This window comes from Convolutriloba macropyga, chromosome 9 (assembly GCF_964194025.1).
Source record: "Convolutriloba macropyga chromosome 9, txConMacr16.3, whole genome shotgun sequence".
Lineage (NCBI taxonomy): Eukaryota > Metazoa > Xenacoelomorpha > Acoela > Convolutidae > Convolutriloba > Convolutriloba macropyga.
In genome coordinates, this window is record NC_134476.1 from 26353476 (window position 1) to 26366843 (window position 13368).

At 33.2% G+C, this 13368-nt stretch overlaps 1 protein-coding gene across 6 annotated transcripts in view; it reads left to right on the top strand.

Annotated features, from left to right (window-relative positions):
• The window catches only part of LOC142345688 (gamma-aminobutyric acid receptor subunit rho-2-like), a 120482-nt gene that overhangs the window by 94296 nt on the left and 12818 nt on the right, over window positions 1-13368 (top strand). For all 6 annotated transcript variants that reach the window (XM_075397919.1, XM_075397920.1, XM_075397922.1 and 3 more), the window contains one exon: window positions 13129-13337. In XM_075397919.1, the coding sequence (XP_075254034.1) occupies window positions 13129-13337 (209 nt within the window). The remainder of the gene's footprint in view (window positions 1-13128; window positions 13338-13368) is intronic.

Consider the following 13368-nt stretch of genomic DNA (forward strand, 5'->3'; position numbering starts at 1 on the left):
TTTGGACCTTGCCATATTTGGTCTGAGATTTGCACGAGTGAAATCTACATGCGGTGTGGCTGGATTGATAGACGACTCACATGTAGGTTTTGCTTTCAATCCATTTTGCTATAATAATATTTAAAATTTATAATAATAATATTTATATAATATATTAATATTTTATCTACCAACAATTTTGTCATATATTGGATAATCTTCACTTTTTCAAAAATTTTTATTTATGTGTATTGATATGTGTATTGATAAAATTGGCGTGTAGTCTTTTCACTTGATCATTGATTTCCATTTAACGTTTATTTTCTGGATGTTTGGTGAGTACTATTTTTAAACAGTTCGCATTGTCTCAAACATCCATACATAGCACAAAAAGCTGAGACAATGGGATGGTATTTTAACTGACGCTATTTCAACCAGCTGTAACGGTATTTATACTATTTGCCTATTTGTACATTTTGCCAGAAATTTGAGAGAAAAAAAATACAATTAACGATTTGTGACAGCAATAATATTTTGCGCATCTAAAACATTTGATTCTATCAAACACGAGATAACAATGAAGACACTCAGTTCAAATGGATTTAGATGAAACTTTCACACCTCACCTACATATTTTTTTATAGGTGTTAAGGCTTCCTCATTAAATCCAATTGAGCTCAGCGTCTTCATTGTTATCTCGTGTTTGATAGAACCAAATGTTTTAGATGCGCTAAATATATTATAGCGGTTACGTAAACCTTAAAATGAAGAGACCCTAAGATGGTTTCTTTTGCCACAACCTGGATTCGAATCCAAAAGACTATTTTTAACGACATTGAACCCGATGCGTTTACGTTGTGCCAGGGTGTGCCGGAAGAATCCATTTGAGTTTTTCTTCATTTCAAGGTATACGTCGAAAGCTTCTGCAACGAGGCTCTAAAATTGTTTTTTTAGTGCAATATGCTAATGCAACATTATTTATCCTTTTAAAATCGTTCCACAAGAGTCTGGGAGTCCACAACTAAAAGAAACTGCGGAATAATCACAACGTCAACATCAAATCAACCAAAATTCTCCGATGTATTATGAGGTATATTTTAGCTTCATGGTAATCGTGGTGTAGTGAAGAACATTCTACATAAAAGTACAAAAAGTTCACTTGATAAGAAACGTGTTTGTAGAAAAAATGAAACTGGAGATTATGAAGGCTCATCAGAAGCCTTCAGCAATCAAGTGCTTTTATTTCTAATATATATTATAAAATTTGCTTTTCGCCTGTGAAGCAATTGAGTTGGACAGTTAAGATTACTGTAATCGATTGTTTTGAAAATCAAACACAAAATATTCCTCTTGAGATTTTTGAAGACAAAAAACTTCCCAATTTTTAAAGAATTAAAGATGAAAACGCACTAACTTATACAATGTTATTAAAGAGAGCGTGCGTCATCCAACCTATAGACACAGCTCTTTCTAAGAAGCAAACAAAATTTTTTACCTAATCTTGTTTCATAAAATACTCGTAAGGCACCGTATAGTTTTTGGTAAGTTTTACAGTTTCAAAACAAAAAATTTGACAAAACAAAGCGAATAACATTTTTTTTGCTGATTCTGGATCATATTATTCCTGTTCCTCTGTTATTGCACTGTTCTTAGGAGTATACGCTTTTTTATCTATTTATGAGAAACATGTTTAGTGTTTTTTGGTTACTGTACAGTTTTCGAGGTACCATCCATGAGTAAATGTTTTAACTCCCCATTTCTCAGTACAACACAAAAGTTTATAAAAAATTTTAGTCTAATTTCACTTAGAGTCTTACTATTTTTGCTCAAAATTATCAACCTATTTTTTTACATGTTGCAATTTTGCAGTTGACTACAATTGATATTCTCTTTTCTATCTGAGCAAATTTAAACCTTCTGAGATACATTTTTGCATCTTGTGACTTTCAATTAGCCAACTAATAATTACCGCATGTACACTGTAACTTATACGTACATTGTCTTTCAAAAATACTTCTCGAGAAACTAAGCCCATTTTTCATAATAATTAGCAATTTTGTGGACTAATACGCTTCTTCTCTAATACGTGCTACGAAATCGTCGGCACATTCATCTACGTCTTGATTTGTGAACAGATTTTCAGCCATTGTCGACATCTGTTTTGGAGAGATGTAGTTCTGAGGTACTATTCTGATTTGTTTAAACCTATTGTCCAGTAGCTTTTTATGGCTCAGGAGACTCCTATGTTCAAGTAGTGCTTCTTGCCCGCGCATATTAAAAAAGAAAGTTTGTTACCTATAGATTTTTGATTTTACCATTGTTTGTAATTTTGTCATCCATCTTTCTTTTCTGTGCGACATTTCGTCCCAAATGGCATAACCAACGCAATACAGGGCGCAGCATTCTGCAATCTCAAATGTTGTTGCTTATTTGTTGGTCTGTACGCCGTTGTCGAAGGTTCGAGCACGGGGCAGCAGAATTTTTTAAAATGAAATTTAATTTTTTTATTGGTTCTGAAAGTAAACGAAATTTTGCTCGTTTTTTATGACTTATCTATTTAAAAAATAAACAATTAAAAGTTAGCGATTGCTTTATTACTTGATTGACATGCAAAAAAAATTTAATTCCGGATCCTCATTGTGATTTTCTTTTTTCCTTACATTTCTTGAGAATCATTGATAGAAATGGTACAATTAAGTTCATCGGTTAATCAGTTAATGTTGGAGCCAGATTTCTGTAGGTGAGAAAATTTAATTTAAGACATAAAGACATCTGATTGATAGGTCAAAAAGATAATGATAGCGCCCAGACAAAATTAGATTGAAAATTAGAATTAGTTTTGTTAATGTTTATTGACACTTCATTAGGTTCGTCAGGTAAGTTCTCGTTTTGTTTTCTGAGACTTTAAAAAAGAAATTGAAGTTTCTTGATGTTTATTCAAAATCATCACGAAGACTTTGATTGTTTTATAGAAAACACCTGTAATTTGCCCCTCCCAAAACCTGCCAAAATTAGTGAAAACCAAAAATTTTACACGCATGCAATAACACACCAAAACGGATTAGAAATACAGACGCAGGCAACTTCGCCCGTGAAAATTTGTGTATACCTGTGCCTGATAAAATTCACTGCTGTTTAGTTCCCAATGTAAATTTTTTGATTCAAAAACGAAACCGTTTAAACGCATTGTGATGAGGGTACTAAAATACAGGGTGGCTGCACTAAAATAGTGATTGTTAAGATTCATACTTTAACAAATTTTAAAGAGAAATGAGAAAAAAAGTTCAATCAGGTTGTGAGCAAAACTGTGTCAGTTGCGTACATACTAAATTGAGTTAAGGTAAATTTTAAGGTAAGTTAAACAGTACGTTATCTATGCCGAATTGCAAGGCTTGTGTTTTCGGGTGTCCATTTTTGTTCGTTTACTTTGAGGGAAACAATACGATGAGTTTTAAAGAGCTTTCCATTTGTCCAAATTAGTTTAGAAATTGAAATCAAATTTAACTTGATATCAAAAATTCCTAAAACGTTGTGTGCCTTAATTTTAAAATCAGATGTACAGATCTGAGAAATCGAGACAAGTATTAATGTCAACCTTTAATCAAAACTTCGTCATTTTTATAGCTGAAGTTTGGACTTTATTATCATTTTAATCAGCTGGAAAATTCAGGAAATGGGGGACATTGTGCTTGCTAATTGGTCCATTTTGACGTAATAGGCTCAAATTTATAGCATATTTTTTCTGTAACTTGATTTTAGTTTCAACTGTAGGATTTTGAATTCAATCCCAGAAGTTTGCTATTTGAATCTCAGAGGTGCTACTTGAGTGAAAGGATAAAAATTGTTCCTTTATTTTGTAGACAGTGAATTGAAAAAAGTCGCTGCCTAAAGTTTTTTATATTTTTATATATAAATTTTTCGATATTGCCGTTGCCCCGACTAATCAACGGTCATATGAACTTTTTGCCAGTCAACTTCTTTGTATACTATTTTTGTATATTTTTTGAGCTATTTGGATTTGCCAATTTTCCAATGTTAAGTTTCAAATTATGTTTTTTTGAAGTTTGCTTTTATGTAGCTTTTAAGGACAATAGATTTTTTTAAAACATCGCCTTATTTTTACAAACTACAGTATTAAAATTTTCAATTTTTTCGTTTATCATGCACTTAGAAATTATAAGTTGCTAAGAAAGAAATATCGGTTCAGTTTCGAAAAAATAATTCTAACTTTAGTATTTGTGACGCCTCACTTGGTTGTTTTATAGAGACTCAGTCAGTTTTTAAGTTTATTTTGTTACTTTTTGCTCTTTGATGGAAATCTTGAAACTATCTGGAAACGTTTATAAATAAAAATATTTTCAGTCTCTGCCTAAGCGCAGCGAAACACTTTTAAGCCTCGGTGGCCTGTCCTCGAGCTGCTTTTTTGTCCCCACGCTTAGACTCTTCTCTCCATGATTAGCATCGCCCTTTTTGGCTTACTCTGGGTGATTTTTTTGCGTTGAAAATTTAAGTTGAAAATTTAGGTACAATCCTTGCAGCCAAAACTGATAAACGTGAAGTCGACTTGCAGCTATAGTTAACTGAGAGTACGGCTTCACGCAATTTCACAGAGCCATTGGATTGAACTCTCAATCATTTGTGTGTGAACAACTCACTCTACATCTCAACTCTCATACCAAAAATAATTGTCTAATTAGTCGTATTTTTTACTCATCTGTCAGAACAAATTTCTTTCAGCTTGCGGGCTTTGTATTTTCTTACTATTGGTTAGAATTTATTGAATTTGATTAAATTAAATGAAAAATTGAAAATTATGAATAGCCTATTTTTCAAATTGTCTCAACTTTTTTGTTTGAATTTTAAGAGTGTAAACGTACGCAAAAAAGCTACGCAAAAATTAGTATAGTGTAAACGTACGCAAAAAATAGTCCACTTTTTGTTTAAATCTTTTAGTGTAAACGTACGCAAAAAATAGTTCATTTTTTGTTTAAAATTTTTCCCAATGTTACTAACTTATTAGCATCATTTTGACTTTTAGGTCTTGGAAAAATTTTTTCTACTGAAGATGTTGATTGTTTGGTAGAATTCACTGGAATACTTTGGGAGGTCACTAGGGGACTGTCCTAACTGACTGACTAACTAACTAAATCTCAATCATTATAACAATCGCGGCAAATGACCAGTTTTTTTTAATTAAGTGAGGTTAAGATTCCAGCTTTTTACTACATTATCTATCATTTTGAGCTGACATTTATCGTCTCTTTATAGAGACAACCATTCCCGCTTCACGTTTCATAAATAATATTAGAGCTACATAAATATGTTGCACATTTTTGTCTCCTGTCATTATTTAACCAGAAATGAAGATAACAATTGATAATAAAGCACAGCCAGACAGAATAGTGGATATCTTGTCGTGCCAAAATGGTAAATGATGCATAAAAGTGCCCGCACTTTTTATTTTCACAATTTGACACATTATTTAAGAAGTCGACTACATTTTCCTATTTTTGTTTTCATTTTAGGCTGCTTCTTCATTCAAAGCAGCAGCTCCAAAATTTACTCAAAAAGCGATGAAAGTTGATAAATATGTACGTGTTGGACCAGCTGGCATTTTAATTTTTTCTCTTTGAAAGTTTCTCTTAATCGGAACCGCTTACATCCTTATATCAATGGATTTTGCTAACTTTAAGTTTTATTTTTATGCCTCCATAATTGTATAAACTGAACGTTATAGCTTTCCATTTCTTAGTTGACTCTCTAAGACATTTTTAAATTAAAACATCCCTTAAATTTCACAGATTTGCTAATTTGCTTTTGAAAGCTCAAAAAGGGGAAATTAAACAGATCCGATCTGTTTTAGGATTCTAACCTGTAAACATTGAGACAAACACCAGCACTAATTTTGTATTTGTCAAACTATAATTTGCTATTTGAATCAGAACTGGATTATTTTCTGGTAACATTCCTTTGGGGAATTTAGATCTGCAACACCCATTTGATTTATTTCAGGTTTTAGTTTCAAATTTATTACTAATATTCCGTTGGATTTAATTAATTGAACTGAATTTCTTATCCCCATAATTTTATATATATATATATATATTTTTTTAAAAAATAGCATTAAATATGGCATTTGCTTTACGGTACCAAATTTCCATTTTTATGCTCTATTGGTTGCAAGGGTGAAAATGACCTTCAAAATTAGTTCAATTCTTCCCTAGAGATCAATTTTGAACAAAATTAGTTATTTTCATTACTCATATATTTCGAAATTGAAAACTTTGAAAAGCATCTGCCGTCTATTTCCTGTAATTATAGAAATTGAGTTTAACAGCTTTCGTTAAAATTGGATTATAATTTTTTGGCTATTTTTTTCAATTGAATTTAAATATAAATTTTACAGACAACCAAGGATTGACATTTTGCTTTGCTGCTATATCTACATTTTTTCAGGAAAAACATCCGAAAATGCATCAAAATATGAAAATTAATTTCTTCAAAAAAATTACGCAACTTTTGTTGGTTTTTCTTAACTTGATCAATTGCACGTTGGGTGTGCAGTCCTTTATGCCGAAGGGCTACGAGAAGTCCGTTAGGCCGAACGATGGATATGGTCCTACAGATGTGACTATAGGCATCGGTTTGGTGTCTTTCGGCCCAGTGCACCAGCTGGACATGACAGTTGAGGCTGAGATGTATGGGAGATGTATTTGGACTGACCCTAGACTGCAATGTTTGTTCACAAGTTACTCTTCACATTCTACCTTCATAATATAACAATCACAATTTTGTTTTCAAGTTATTAACACTGCCTGTTTAATTGTTCACAAAAAGACAAAAAAATCTCGGAAACGCAACAAAAAGCATTTCCAGTGAAACTTGATAGCCCTAAGAACGAAACATGGTTCATCTTGCCAAGATCTTGCCATGTTACATGGCAAGATAACGTCAAGATATGTACGAAGTCGCAAGAGTTTTGCATGGGTATCAAGAAGCCATATCTTGCCAAGTCACTGGACCTTTTCTACAAAATCTGCTTTGTCCCAAAATCTCCTTGTTTGGTAGCAGTAGATACTAATAAAAGGCAGGAATAGAAGGTACTATTTTTATTATACCTACTAGATCATTTTGTCTATTTACGGGCAATAGTTTCCAAAAACTTTTACAAGTATACAAAAGTTTTTCATTTTTTGCATCCGGTTTTTGAATCTGAGATGTTTCTAGTGCTCGTTTTGCTGATTGTGCTAATCTCCTATTTGATTGTTTTTTCTTGAATTTGATGAATGCCTTAAAGTATATCCGTATATTCAAATAACCTACAAATTAAACGTCAAGACATCGCCGGAAAAATAATTTTTGGTGAAAACAACTGCGGTAAAAAAATCACCCCGTATTTTGGGGCGGTGAATGCGGTTAAAATAGCAATGAAACGCCGTACTGAACGCACAGTCAATATCAGTACTGAGCAAGTCTAATGGCAAGTATATGTATAGATAGTGACTCACAGCTATGAACATAACACATTTTAGACTTGTCAGTCTTGTGCGAGTCTTGGCCAAGACTTCGCAAGTCTTCATCCAAGTCTTGGTCAAGACTTGGTAGGTCTAAATCCAATACTTGGCCTCGAAAAAGCGTCAAAAATAGCTGAGAAAAAGTAAAAATAGCCCAGGAATGATGTCAAAAATAGCCGAAGAAAACATCGAAAATAGCCGAAAAACGTCAAAAAGGGCCCAGACAACGTAAAAAAAACAGCGCTAATTTTTTATCATTTGATACGTAATTCTACTTCTTTCTTAATTTTTTGCACCTTAATTGGTAATTTTTTTCTAAATTTACAGCAATTAAAGTATTGCTGAGAAAATAGACTAATTAACGAGATTTTCAACCTCATATTCATTGTTATCAGTACCAGCCCGGTTCATTGCTCCAGCAGTCGATTACTATTTTTTTAAATCAAATAGTAACAATGTGCAAAAAAGAATCACGGCAATTTTTTTATTTAGATTTTCTATATATTAGAGAATTAGCTTTTTTCACACCTTTTGCGGCTTTTCTTACTTTATTTTACTATATATTAACTGGTGATGAATTTTCAACCTTGAATTACTTGCGAAATTGCTGAAAATTTAGCGGTAAACAAATTGTTTAAATAAATTTTAGTTTTATCACTGCCAAACAAGGTAATCGTTGCAATTACCTTATCTTTCGTAAAGTTTCACCGCATTCATGGGGTAGTTTTAATTTTTTTGTCAGCTCTGCTGAAGGCAGAAATTAAAAAATTATAACAATTTTTGATTTTGGCTCAATCGAATTTCGATCATATATGAGGTTTGCAATTTAATGCTCACCGCTTTATAAATATTTCAAACTATGTTCTACATTTTCTGTATGACCATTGTACGGCGTTGCCATTAATCATTTGATAAAATCACTTGCCATTTATGAGCATATTATGAAATAATGAAACAAAAAGCCGTTACTACCTATTTGCTTGCTTGTTTGTGATTGTGACATCAATTCTTTCAAAACAGATTTTAAAAAGGCAAAAAAGAGCATCTTTTCCATGTAGTTTATTGGATTAATTATGCCAGAAAATGACTGCCAATGACAATTATTACCAAAACAGAATTCTTTCATCCAGCTCAAAGTAAAGATTCTTAAGTAAAGATTTTTAAGTAAAGGTTCTCTCCACGATATCTCTCCAGTGCACGATTATTCTCAGTTCCTTTAGATGATCATGCTTAAAATTGTGACTGTTTTCCCGGGTTGGCCCATCTTAGATACCATACTTATGATCATTTATGGTTCCATCCACGGGGGAACAAATTTTCGTGTATGATTTCACCATGGTATCCAAGATACTATAAATGGTCGGGTGTATGATATTTAAGATAGCCATTAAGGAACACTCTGTGGTTTCCAAGATAGCCATTAATGAAAACTCTATGGTATCTGAGATCACCATTAATGGTAACTCTATGGTATCCAAGATGGCCATAAATGGAATGTGTATGGTATCTAAGAAAAACCATTAATGAAAGGTTCATGGTATTCAAATGAAAGCAAATATTTATCGGTTTATGGTATTTGTTTAATGAAAGCCATTATTGGTCGGTTTTTGGTTTTTAATAAAACCATTTACGGTAGTTATATGGTTTAGAAGAAAAAAAACTGCAGGAGAAGGGTACTAAAAAAAGTAACTGGCAAGACTTTTGTATCAAAACAGTATAAGGCTCACAGCAGAAATCAGCCATGTCAAAAACCATGAATTGAAGCAGCTAAGACTATTTAATCAGTTTGTATCCTAATCAAGACTTTTCATAGATAAAAACTGATCTCATAGAATTCTCATACGTCGTGCCATAATAATTTTTTTTGCAAGGTAAAAGATTTTCAGTAATCATTGTTTTTCATGCATATTTTGTAAAAAATACTGAACAAAATAGGCATAATCATCTTACAATATCGTTGTTATCCTGATATCCTGAGTTTTTGAAACGAAAACTGTGAACCCAATCTAAATACTGGAAAAGATTCATCAAGATAACACCAAAAAAATGCTGCTTGAGAATAAAGAACTTCACAGGTTTCATGAGTTTGGATGTTTTGGATCTTCAATTTTTTTGCCTGAAACCCGCAGTGGGTGTTGTGATAAGCATTTTTGAGCCAAGAAATGTGGTTGCACAAAATAAGTTTTATGATCTTGAATTGGCCCTAAAATTCTATGGCCTTGGATATGGTATCCAAGACACTATAGAAAAAAAAATTTGTTGAAAGCCAATGGCAACTACGATATATTGGATGTACTACGTGATCCTAATGACGTTATTTGAGATCACCTTTGATTTGTTATGGTCTGATTTATGGTATCAAAGAATCCATACAACCATACTTGTCTTACGTATGGTTTCCAAGAATCATTTATGGTTGTCAGCCGGGGTTGAGAGGCAATTTGACAGGATCTAGCCAGCCCATTTTTAGCTGAAAGTTGATGTTTTCTGGGCCATTCTTCAAACAGGGTTATCAGTTTTTGTTACAAGATTCATCGTGAATGTGCTTTTTGTCGTATTTTGGCGAATACTTTCGGAATCCAACATTATTACTTCAATCATTGGTTCTAACTCATTTCAGACGATTTCTACCTTGGCGTCAAGTTTTTGTTTTAAGCCTTCTGACTGTGTTCTATGTAATTAAACAATTGAACTCAAACTGTATTTCATATGGTCAAATTATATTATGATACTGATTATTTGACTAATACCTGCCAGTGTATTTATGTTATCAGATTTATTTGGATATGAACATTTCATATCATCAAGATATTAGATGATAACACTATTGCGCTCATTATTAATTCGAATTTTTCCATCTGAATTGATTAAGTAGACTTCAATTCGAAACCTGAAACAAAATTTGTTTAACACGGGGAGATTTTTGTACAAAATATCGAAACAATTTTGATTGATATTTGCATCGGCATTATTGCAAAACGTCATCAAATCTAACAGTCCAAAGTTTAGCAAATTCACTCCAAATTAATCACGAAAATGTTGGGTAACAAAGCGTTGCTATATAAAATTTATCTGAAAAATAAGGAGACTCACGAAAAAAACAACAAGCTACTTTAACGCAGGAAGAGACTGAAAATTTCAACAAATTTTTCACAACCATCGGAAAAACGTTAGCTGATAAACTGGTTACAGAAGGAAAAAACAACACAAAAAACAGAAGCGTCAATAGCATGTTTCTACACAAAATCAGCGAAAAAGAGCTATCCGTGGCAATCAGAAACCTGAAAAACAAATACAGCTCAGATTTTGATGGAATCAACAATTTTATACTCAAGAAAATACAGTTTGCTATTGTCCCGACTCTTACATATTTGGTCAACAAATGTTTTGAAAACAGCGTTTTCCCGAACTGCTTAAAGAAAGCCGTAATTATTCCACTGTATAAAAAAAGGGAGATCCTAAAGTTGCTGAAAATTACAGACCAATCAATTTGCTGCCAACAATAGGAAAAATGATTGAGAAATTGGTTCAGAAAAGAATGCAAAATTTTCTGGAAAAATTCAAACTTCTAAACAAAAATCAATTTGGGTTTAGGCCAAAAAGTGCACTGTTGAAGCCTTGGTATCTTTTATTGGGAGCGTCAGGCAAGATTGGGAGGATGGTATTACAGAAACTAAAGCTGTGTTCATTGATCTCAAAAAAGCATTTGATACAGTTAAACATAGTATTCTTTTGGACAATTTAAACAACTTGGGATTGAGGGGTCACATGCAAAGTTTTTTGAAATCTTATCTGAGCAAAAGGCAGCAATGTGTAAGTTCAGGAAATGTATACTCCAATTTTGCGGAAGTCAATTATGGGGTACCACAAGGGTCAGTACTTGGACCACTTCTTTTTCTTGTGTATCTAAACGACATAGATGATTACTGTAGTCAGAACTGTTTGACCTTATACGCTGACGATACTGTTGTTAAACAAAAAGGGGAATCAACAACTGAAGTTTTCGGCCAATCTTTGAACCTGGTTAGTGATTACCTCATAAAAAACAAACTGACTATGAACTACGAAAAAACTTCTTTTATGAGCATGAAAACCAGACGGAAAAATTCAAAGCAACAATTAAAGATGAAAGAAATAAACCTAACACAGAGATCATCGCTGAAATACTTAGATATAGAACTGGATGACAATCTGAATTTCGGAGAACATATTAAAAAACTTTGCTCAAAACTGAACAAATTCTCAGGACTTTTCTACCGGCTCAGATCGATTTTAACTGTTAAACAAATGTTATTAACATACAAAGTTTATGTCCAGCCTGTTGTGAGCTCTGGCGTACTAGTCTACAGAACAAGTAACAAAACATTAATTTTGCCACTTGAGTGGAAAATAAAACAAATTACACAATTATTTTTAATAAACCTAAATCTTCCTCCACTGGCCTGGAACGCGAATCAAATCACCTTTATTCGATTAGAGTCATGCACCTTTTTGAACTGTTGAAAAAATTAGCTGAAATTTTAAGAGCAGAATGCCATATTGAGTGTCTTAAAAACTTAATTACTAGAAAAGAAATTGAAACACTGCAAGCAAAAAGAATCCAATCAAAGCAACTTAAAACTGCAAACAAAACGGCGGCCTAAGTCCTAAAAGATTAGGAGTAAGAATACGAAAATTGCTTAACTTAATTTTAAAATTTTATCCTAATTTTGTTTTAGAAGTGCAACATCTGAGTGCAAGAGAACTTAAGCAATTCTTATCTAGTTTCAGGGACACTTTTTTCGTAGACAACTTAGAACTGTTTGCTTTATTTTATTAACAAAAACTCCATAGATCTCATAAAATTCAGAATAAGGTTTTGCGGTTTCCCCCTATTTTCTCTTAACATGATACGCCACGCATTCACACCTTGCTCATAGTAATGGTACTGGTCATCGCTAGACTAGGAACTTTTGGACCTATTGATGACCTGTCGAGTAGATTTGCTATTTTGGTACATAATTTATACCATATGTGTTGCAAACCCGTGTACATCCTACTCGAGAACAATTTATTATTATTATTGACTAGAGATTTACGAACTATCTTGCCCACAATAGAGAGTTCCAAGCGCTCGTTTTTAAGTTTAGTGTTTATATTTATTACTCTTTCATTGTAACTCACAGCTTGCAAGATCCTTTAAAGAAGCAAATAAACTTGTCAATGTGTTGTACGGGATTATTGCAGTAATTTGTAATTCTGATATCCGTCATTTTTTTCCTGCTCAATGCTAATTAAGTTAACACTGCCCATCGGCCAGTTTCCGTATCTTTGGTCCTGAAGTTAAGTAACACGTTCATAGAGCTTCTAGCCATTTCTGTTCATTCTATGCAGCACAGTGTAAAGTTTCTCATTGTATTTATTGTACTTTCGACTTCTTCGAATTCTGTCTAATCAAGGGCAAAATTTACGAAAAAGTACTGGAGAACTGCGTTTTTATCTGCAAGGATTGTATCAGCTCATCACTAGGGCTGCGAATCTATAGGTCTATTTCAAGGTTTCGGCATAGGAAATAATCAAGGTTTCGGCTAGATGCATACAGTTCCGCCTACAAACAGTTCATTTATTAATAATATTTTTTTTACTAAATTTTCAGCTCTGCACGCAAACTTGAGTCACCACAACAGACGTGGTCGGAATGAGGGCAGCACGCCAGAGGACGAGTCATCTGAGAAGGTGCTACAAAATGCAGTGTTCCTAGCTGGAGACTACTACAACCAGATATGGAAGCCAGATCTCTACTTTCCAGATGCTGTGGAATTGAAGAGGCCCATTATAGAGCAGGATGACTCCTTGCAATTGCAGGTGGGGAACTGGTTTTGGTTCACTCCGTTTT